Genomic DNA, 10,000 nt, shown 5'->3' on the forward strand with positions numbered 1-10,000 from the left:
TCTCTCTCTCTCTCTCTCTCTCTCTCTCTCTCTCTCTCTCTCTCTCTCTCTCTCTCTCTCTCTCTCTCTCTCTCTCTCTCTCTCTCTCCCTCTATTTAACAGACTTATGCATTCTCTTTACGAGTTAGGAGACCTCTGCACCACAACATCTTATGCTGATGACATTCTCATTCTTCTTCAGTGGGGGGAAATATGGTCTTCAGTTCAGTAAAATGACCTTCCCTTGGCCTCAAAATCAACATTATCAAGACCAAGCATATTTCCAGACCTCGCAAACTGCTATACTTCCCAGGGTTATATGACCAATTGTTAGGACTGTAACACCCTTAAGTATCTTGGTGTTACTCCCCATCTGATGTCAGGCTATTCTCACTTCACCCTCGAAGTTGTTGAAAATATTAAGAATTGTTGCTTGGAGCGTTTTGGACCATTGCAATATATATAAATAAAGATGCAGGTGTACTCCTAATAGTCCTAAGGTTGGTGTAGGTGAATTACGACTGGCTGTCCTATGACTGATAAACTTCGTCATGAGGAAAGACCTGGATCTCCCCTCAATTCAACGTCGTGTTACCCAGGTGAACACCGTAATTGGCGCCACAAGACTGTAGTTTCTATCCAGACCACAAATTTCCCTTCTTTGGTCAAACGAGATTAATCTTTCTATCTCTCTCTCTCTCCCCTCTCAACACACACACACACACACACACACACACACACACACACACACACATACACACACACACACACACACACACACACACACACACACACACACACACACACACACACACACACACACACACACACACACACACACAAAGAGTTAATCAATGTGCCCAACTATATGCAAAAGGAACTGTAAGGAATATGTATCCAAACAAAGACAAAAGGTATAGGTCAAGTGATGTTATAGGCTTTTCAAGGTAAAATTATACCTATTCGAGGAACCACATTCAACCGATAGCAATAGGCCTATTATAGGGATGCCAGGGAGTGGGAGGACGGCGCTTGGCAAATGTAATAATTGGCACCTAAGCTTGGAAACCTTGAAAAAATCTATGCTTGTAGAACTAAACAAGAGGAAGATCTGTTTATCAGTTCTCCTAAAATAAATAATAATACAAAAAAATGCTTTATTGATCTTATGCACTGAAATAACAAGGTCCGAGAGGCTGGACAGAAATGTAGAATAAAGATAAGTACAGACGTACAGTACCTAAATGAGGTACGTGCAAGAAATGGAGTTGAGTTTGTACAGTGCACTTTTTTATTCAATCGTGCTTATACCATATTGAACCTCATGGCGTTGCAATATATTCATCGCCTTACCAACAACTGCTTTTGCGCCAGAGGTAAGTAGTGTGGCCTGGTTCCCCCGAGGCCATGGACTGGGAGCAGCAGGTCTTGTCCCAACCTGTCCGCCGCCGTAACCTCCGCCTCCTCCCACGCCATGAGGGATTCATGCGTCACCACTTATGCTTTACTTCCTGCGTCTGGGGGCGAGTCTTTAACGCTTTGTACGAAGCCTGTTGCTCCAGTTCACCCAAGCGACTGGGTTGGGAAATATAAATGCTATTAGTTTCCATTGTGAGTCAGTGTTATAATGCCAGGATAATCCCTAGTTGGTAACGACGCGTGTATTGCGGGTGCCCGCTGAACCCGTGTTTACCTTACCAGGAGTGACAGGACCTGTGCGGGACGGCCTGTCTGGTGCTTCCCTCCCTCGCCTTGGTGCTGACACTGGCACTAATCCCCCCTCGCCGATTGATGCACCACAAGCCCACGAGGATTAGGGCCATTGTACATTATGGCAGCGACTCTGCCTTCAGATGCTAAGCAGCACGAGGCCCAGCAGGCGGCAGACCAAGCTCCTGCACCCGAGCCAGCCCCCGCCAAGAGGACCGCGAGGAGGCAATGGAGCATCCAGGGTAAGGCACTGGGGCTCAGAAAAAGTTTCAGATGAAGTCTCAAATCAGGAGTATCGCTTGGATTACTTGCTAACAGCTGGGGCAAAACACGCTGAATGATGTCATGTATTTTGCTAATGTAATTATTAGATAAACATTATTCAAGATATGTCAGTTTATCATGGATATTTAAAGTATTTTGAGTATTACTTAGTTCTTCTGATCAGCGATAGCACCGGGGCTTTAGGGGCTTTACTCGTAAAACATTTCACTGGACCTGTACCGACCAACAACACTAGATAAAATGGTGAATGTTATACTCTGAAAGTGTCATAAGCAATTGAGCCACTCAATATCAGACATTGCAAGGCTTCTTGGGTAATGGACAAACAGTCATTTATATAAGTTTGTCATGCACAATATTTTGGGCTTTAAGAAAATTATCTCGAGTAGGGGCTGTACTGTTCAGCCTTATTGTCTCAGCGGAGGGACTGAATGCAGATAGAATCAAATTGAATCTTGGAAACTGCCATTTCTTGATGTTGCATTCTGTCCGAATTTGAATTTTCAACTTGATTACTTGTTTTTTAAATTGTATAAGATCTTTTTTCTTTTGTATATTGGTGGTTCTTTGGGTGATTTTTACTTAACAAATAAGCTTTTTATTACAGTAAATTCATTAGTACAGAAAAAAAGGTTTATAGTTGCATAATAGTTATAATTTACTTGTTGATAATAGCTATTAATATGTGGTAATTTATCTTAGATGACTGTCATAAAGTAATTTCTACTTCTGATTCTCTGAAATCATTAGTAAAGATTATTTTTGCATTTTATGTATTTGCCTTTTTATATTCGATAGCTTGAATTGCTTAGCATATTGCTATAAGAGCACTGTGTGTGAATGTTTTTGGTATATCCTGATTACAAGCAGTAATTTTATATATTATTAAAGGCATATATATTTGTTTGCAGTAATTGTTTTATAAGGGATGTAGATTGTGGTATGAAAATGTGCGTTAATCACCAATATGATTTTGTTGTCTTGCAGAAGGACCTCGTGGGATTTTGCGACGGATGAGAAGCCAGTTAGCAGAAGATGGCTGTCCGGAGTCTCAGCTGATAATTGGAAAAACTCTTTTGGAACAAATCAGTGATGGTATATTTTGCTATCGTAGATTTAATTCTTGAAAATAATGTATTGTAAAAATGTAAAAATTTGATGATTAGGAAAGAAAGTATATTGGTACTTCCTTTTCTTTGATTTAAACTTAAAATTTGTGTAAATTTGTCACAGGATATTCAGCATACAGTAATATGACTGTATATGATTACTTTCTACACTGTATATATTATCCATTTTCTTTTTAGAGAATGAAATTGATGAAGAAGGAGCGAGACTTGCTGTGTACTGGCTGAGTCGTGCTTCCTTCCAGGGCAACACTGAAGCCACAAACCTCTTGCAAGACTGCATGGACAAAAATATCGGTGAGTATGGTTCTCTCTCTCTCTTTTCTCCTCCTCCTCCTCCTCCTCCCACCCTCCCCCTCCTTAATCCCCATCTCTTCCTCTCTTTCTCTTTATATTCCTCTTACATCACCCTTCCTCTTCTTCCACCCCCTCTGCTTCTCCTCTTTTTCTTCTATCCTTTTTCTCCTCCTCCTTTTATTCCATCCCCATTTCCTCCTCCTACTCCTCCTGCTTTTCTTCTTCCATCTCTCTCTCTCCTCCTCTGGCCTCTTCCATTCTCCTCTCCCTCTCCTACTCCTTTTTGCCCTCTCTCATTAGTAAAACACTAAGAGGGTATTCAGCAATGCAAGGCTGAAGCTGGAGAATCATATATCCTCTTTTTCCTTTTCTGATTATTCGTAATCACATGTAAGGCCACCTAATAACAATTATACCATTAGTAAATAATTCTTTTTATTAAGCATATCACTTTTGAACCTCTCAACTTTGACTGCTTAGTATTTTATATCTTGGTCATTATACCTTGCAGGCATTTGTGAACACAACTACCATGAAGTCCGTGAATGTCTTGCAATGGACCAGCAAGAAAAGTTGGCTAGAAGAGCAGCCCGTATGCTTTTCACCAGGTCAGTATTTATAAAGGATGTTGACGTAGTAGAAGTTTGATATTACAATTGATTTGATGAAACTAGGAGGTAATCAGAGCATAGTATTAGTTTTCAATTTGAGCTTTGGAAAACAAGGGTGTAGCTCAAGAAATAGCACCATTTTAGCCATATAATTCCAAGCTTGCATAGAGTGCGGGACATTCAGTAGCCTTCATTGTCATGGCATGTCTAATAGGGTGGATAAATTTTTGGATTCCCCCCAACCTCTCATAAAAAAGAGCCTTTTGGAGTGAGGGGGGGGGCACAACATATGCCCAAAAAACTATTGTCTTTACAAATCAAAAGATATTTTTGTTGCCTTTCTGTTAAAAAGAATCATGAATGTTAAGCCACCACATCCTATTCTATCATTCTACTTGTTACAGTTGTGATTGACCAATTGATGTTTATAGAGACAAAGCAGATTTGTGAAATTCAAAATCTCACTCATTTTGACAGAAAAATTTAAATGGATCTGAATTATGTAAGAGAACACTATTTTCAGGCCAAAGCAATTTTCCCAAAGGGCTTCTTATTAGGTTGAAACCACTTACTATATTTTCAAAATAAGAAATTAATATAAATGAATAAAGGATGGCAAATATTAAATGTAATGAGGGCTATAAAGGGTAAGAAAGGGTGTCATGATATTGTTGGAAGTGAAGTCTTAGCATGAAGAAAGTCCCAGTTGGTAATGGCTGACAGATATCTCCTAGATCCTGCATGTATAGATTACAGTTGCAGAGTAATATTGATAGCAAGGTGTGATAACTTAAATTTATTATGATATTAACATTTTTTTCTTCTTTAAACTGTCAACAGTGTCAGTGATGGGAATGACTTCATCACCAGCAGCAGACTTGGTGTGAAGATGCAAGAAGTTTTGGCAGGAACTGAATCGTCTGAGGATTCTGTGGTAAGAACTTTTGTGAAGAAGAGCTGTTTTGCCCTATCTAGTTGAATATATATATATATAAAGAGAGACATATATTGTTGTCTTTTGATACAGAAAAATGATAAGGCACTTTATAAAGATATTTCTTAGTCCTATTATCTATGTATTCTAGTTTTATTCTTATTTCACAGCAGTTCATAGTGTTGGTAAAGATTATATTGATGTAGAGGGAAAAATGTTTTAGAAGATTATTCTGAAGCGATTGACCTTTCATTAAGGAGATTAATAAGAACCAAAGCTACTGTTGAATGCCAGTTACTCTAGTCATGAGAGAAGAAATCGATTGACTATACAAGTGTTTATTCTTAGTGAATTAGGTATTATACGTTTATTTTAACTAATTGAAAGGATACTAGATAGCAAAATGATGTATGTGCTAGTAACTCTGATCTACTACTTTTCAGGACTCACTGCCTGTGGACAGCAACAGTGATCTGGAGGAGCGATATGGAGGAGAGAGATTTAGTGAGGAGCACTTAGTGTCTGCTGCCGTAATATACTGTAATGGCCGAGTTCCTCCCATTCATCACTTTATGAATCAAGTCTCGCAAAATGCACATTCACACCAGATTCTTAATGGTTTACTTCTGCCAATGAGAATCTTGAAAAAAGTTTATCAGAGTTGTTTACAGTTTCTTGGTGTTACATTTACAAATTATGTGAAATATCTGTTGACTATCTTGACACCATTTACTAGTACACTTATTGTTTGTCTAATATCAGGTTTGATATCACTAGTAGGTGTCAACAGAGCATTTTCAGCATTCCCTATTTTTATATCTTGTATATCCTTGTTGGTAATGATGGTGGCCACGGCACATTTGCTGCTGAATAGAAAACACTTCGACAGTTTCCATTCATGGTCTATCCTCTTCTCACATTACTGTCCAGAACTTGACATTGAACAAGCTGAAGGTAAATTCAAAGCAAGGTGTTGGAAACCATATGTTGCTCTCTTATTATCTGTAGTAATGTATTTAGGAACTGTTCCATTAGTGTCACCTAAGCTTGTGATTTGTTTTTTGCCTGTTATGTATATCTTCACAATTTTAACACTTTTCTTAGTTCCAGAAAAGTTAAAGGTCTGGCAATTTATATCTCTGAGTATTTATGTTATGGCAGTGATGCCAAGTGTCCATGAAAATGTCAGCCAGTGGCTCTTTACCATTACAAAAGGAACTGGTGCAGAAGAGTTGCTAGTAGAACAGCATATCGACATTGGATGGCATGTAAAATTGCACTTAGGAATTGGACCATTTCTGCATCTCATGTGGTGTAGCTTGCAAATTCTCATATGTGTTACTAATAAACTAAGTGCACTCCCACCACATCTTGTTACTATTACATGGTGCCACTTGGCCGTAATGGCTTCTTACAAGATAGCAGAACCATCCAACCTCTTATATCCTTTAGCTGCATGGTCACTGATAATGATATTACCAAGTATAGCGTCTCTATTCTTTCTCTTTGGGCCTGGACTAATGTTTGCTTATGTCTGTCTTCATGTAGGGATTGATGGTCAGTTAGCACTATTCGTATTTGCAGCTTGCATAATTACCACTTGCATTCTGAAATTATGGTTCCCTAAACTTTTAATTTTTGTCAAGCTGATCATAACTATTGGGACTGTAATTGCTATTTTGCATCCAGATTTAATTTTGGCAGTTCCAAAGGCAGTTTATTCAAATTTACAGTGGGAAAGTTACAGGAATGTTTGTGTACCTTCGAAAGATTCTGCAGCTCTTACTGTTCATGGTTGTCTTCCTTTACAAGGAATTTTTGTAAAATGGCAAGGATCAGTGTCAGCAGTGAACATTGTTAGTGTGTTCAATTTACCTGAAATGGCCTTATCAGCACTTCCTTATGTACTTAGGAAACCTTTAAGGTGTTATCTTGGTAAGATGTTATCCCAGTGTCCATCGTCCAAAGAAAAGACATTACAGATCGAAAGATGCCAGATGATTCATTCAGTTTTAGGAGCAGATGCGTGCACTCTAGAAAGCTGGAATGAATACATGTTTGAAGTTACGGTGGCAATGAGTTCCTCAGTGTGGAAGTTTGGAGCTGAGGGATCACAAGTGACTTTACATGCAGATAATACTTTTCAGAAATTCTTATTAGGACTACAAAGCGATGATGAAATTGAGTTTATAGGTTCTCTTTCAAATGGTATTGGGACTACCCAACCAAGTTTGCATTTGACATCAATTTCTTGCACAAACTGTAAAGTAAAACTACCCTCTGTAAAGAAAATTTATTTTCATATTGATTTTGATATATGGGTCATTCCAGTCTTCATTTTTAACTTTTTCATGGGACCAACACTCACTATCTAATTTTGTTTGTGTGTGTGCGTGTGTGTTTGTTTGCAAGTATGTGTGTGCATTTGTCTGCATGTGTGTGTGTGTGTGTGTGTGTGTGTGTGTTTGTTTGCATGTGCATGTGCATTTGTCTGTGTGTGTGTGTGTATGTATACATATGTGCCTGTATGTGTGTTTATATATATCTAAAATTGCAAAATGTATTTTTAGGGGAAAAGATATATTTGAATGGTCAGTAGATTGCATTGAATGTGGATATTGTATTTGAACCAGATGTTTTATTTGTAAATTTCATATTACTAAAATATACTAATATTTATTTAGCAAAGTTAGCCACGGTATGACATATTCCAGATTCTGGTTATCCAAAAACACTTTCACCACCACCACTGGTAATAAGAACAGCAAATGCCAAAGTCATAGAGTTTTGTAATGGAAAACACAATTTGTTAATTTTCCATATTTTGCTTGTATTTAAATGCAAAGAATGTTTGTGGGTTTGGTTTTTATACATGTAGTATTGGGAATTGTAATTGATACCCTCATGTGATAAAGATTTTTTTTTTTTTTTTTTTTTTTTTTTTTTTTTTTTTTTACAAAAGTTATGATTAGCCTTGTCCATGTGGGTTACAAACTAAAAAGTCCTTGAGAAAAGGATGTCACATATGTTGTATATGGAAATTTATGTTCGAGTTCAGAAGTATCCATTTGTTTCACGTTTGAACCTTGTATCATTTTGCCGAGTATACAGTGTCGCAGGCTCATCAATTTATGGAAGAATCTGAAGAGTTTTGGTATGGGTTTTTAATTATTTTTGGATATTTGATAGGAGATGAATGTTAGTACAATTCAGGTATTCTCAAACCTTGTTTCGGTTTTCATTTGATTACATGTAATTCTGTGAATTATTGTTAGTAGTGTGTTTGGTGGTGAATGTTGAAGTAATACATTTGTATATGCTTTTTGTCGTAAATTATGATTATGCTTGTTTATGCAAGGAAATGATCACCTATAATGAATTATTTATATATGTGGGTCGCAGATTACTGACCAGAAGTCTCCTATTGGGTGGACCAGAACATAATTTCTGATATAATTTCTTATATATTTATTCAGCTTATGAATCAAAGTACAAGAAAAGGTGTTATAACAGTTTTATATATATCATATCGCAGAAATTTAGACTTATAGATTTTTTATATAGAAATGATTCTGAAATATATATGTTAATCAAGTGTATGAAAATGGTTTCTGTTAGAATTATAATCTTAAATTAAATCGGAAAATATATCTCTTCAGAAACTGTTCATTGGTGATAAGTGTGTGCCGCAGAAGGGCAAGCTTAAGAGCAAATCAGGGTGCATACATTGGTCACTTTTTAACACACTGGTGATGGATAATGTGCTATCATGTCATGGGGAATAATTACAGATGCTGGGTAATACCTCATTATATCTTGAGTCCGTCCAGGTGGATGGAATGAAGTTTTGCATGGCCTACCACAAGCTGGACTAATGCCTAGGGACGGACAGATATTAGCGTATTCTTGCATGACTTCATGAAAAATATAACTCTTCATTATTGGGTTTATGAGGAAGGTGGGTGATGATCTCAACTGTAGATATTCTTGTTTTGTTGAGCTGAGTATTAAGAGGTGCTCGTCAATTTACTATATTATAAGCTGCACATTTTGATATATTGATAAGTGATAATAATAGTTATGTTTCAGGAGCATTGTTTCAGAGTGTGTTCTTTTTCTTTCCTTTGTTTTTTGTTTTTTTTTTGTATTAATTTTTGTTGTATGCGTAGATGTACTCGGCTACCAGTGAGTCAATTTGTAGGCCATACGTGATCTCCTGATTTCCTTTCCTTGAATTTTCCTTGATGACTAAGCACTACTGGGGCACATCTATGTGTAACTACAATTGATAAATTAAAATTACAGTAGACGTGGTATGTATGTTATGTCATATGCACACAACAGGTTAAAGGGTTTAGGGCTTACCAAATCATGACATTGATATTCAGGGAAAAAAGAAAATTGTGTTTGTGAAGATATTCCTGATAATAGATATGCATGGAAATAAACTCTGAATACTCATCTGATGCATCATATTTCAAGGTAATTTTAAAGATATATTTTTAATGCTGCTTGACAGATCTGAAATTAATAACTTGAATGTCGGAATATAGTTTCTAATCGAGCAAAAAGCTTTTGCCGATCATTTTGTAAAAAAAAAAAATCCTGCAGCTTTAGGAAACAGTGATATATCCAAGTAGGCAAACTACTAACATATGCTGTGTTGGAAGTGAAATCTGGAAATTTGATTTTTAGTTATGCTGTTTTTTGTTCATGAGGTTACTGCTTGGATGGATTTCACTACCTAGAATCTGTGATATACCAGTGATTTGCTCATGCTAAGAATTTAACACTTTGTATAAGAATATAACATTTTGTAGAAGGATATTTTGTACACTTAGATTGAAAAGTGTATAAGAATATAATATTTTGTATAAGAAGGATATTTTGTACACTTACATTGAAAAGATTCTCAGCTTTAGGACTTTGGGCAATAGCTATTTTTTGTTCTTTGATGTTTTGGTTTATTTTAGGTAAATGGAAGAAGAAAGATGATTGTTTTTATAAAAGTATGGTGGTGATTATAATTACAGTATTTTCTCTCATTCTGATATGTG

The 10,000-nt window shown here is 36.7% G+C and overlaps 2 protein-coding genes across 3 annotated transcripts in view; one reads left to right on the plus strand and one right to left on the minus strand.

Moving 5' to 3' along the window:
• LOC113804409 (negative elongation factor A-like) overlaps positions 1-1,470 on the minus strand; it is a 19,008-nt gene extending 17,538 nt beyond the window's left edge. Inside the window, exon 1 of the mRNA XM_070130819.1 lies at positions 1,333-1,470. Within this exon, the coding sequence (XP_069986920.1) occupies positions 1,333-1,455 (123 nt within the window). The 5' untranslated portion in view covers positions 1,456-1,470. The remainder of the gene's footprint in view (positions 1-1,332) is intronic.
• The window catches only part of wfs1 (wolframin ER transmembrane glycoprotein wfs1), a 14,743-nt gene that overhangs the window by 4,403 nt on the left and 340 nt on the right, over positions 1-10,000 (plus strand). Inside the window, exons 2-7 of one of the 2 annotated variants that reach the window (XM_027355278.2) lie at positions 1,681-1,931; positions 2,962-3,069; positions 3,282-3,398; positions 3,910-4,006; positions 4,850-4,943; positions 5,387-10,000. The exon at positions 5,387-10,000 is cut by the window's right edge and continues 340 nt beyond it. In XM_027355278.2, the coding sequence (XP_027211079.2) occupies positions 1,811-1,931; positions 2,962-3,069; positions 3,282-3,398; positions 3,910-4,006; positions 4,850-4,943; positions 5,387-7,318 (2,469 nt within the window). In that variant the 5' untranslated portion in view covers positions 1,681-1,810 and the 3' untranslated portion in view covers positions 7,319-10,000. Of the gene's footprint in view, positions 1-1,505; positions 1,932-2,961; positions 3,070-3,281; positions 3,399-3,909; positions 4,007-4,849; positions 4,944-5,386 lie in introns of those variants that run through there. The other variant, XM_070130818.1, reaches the window with a different exon arrangement.

This window comes from Penaeus vannamei, chromosome 15 (genome assembly GCF_042767895.1).
Source record: "Penaeus vannamei isolate JL-2024 chromosome 15, ASM4276789v1, whole genome shotgun sequence".
Taxonomy (NCBI): domain Eukaryota; kingdom Metazoa; phylum Arthropoda; class Malacostraca; order Decapoda; family Penaeidae; genus Penaeus; species Penaeus vannamei.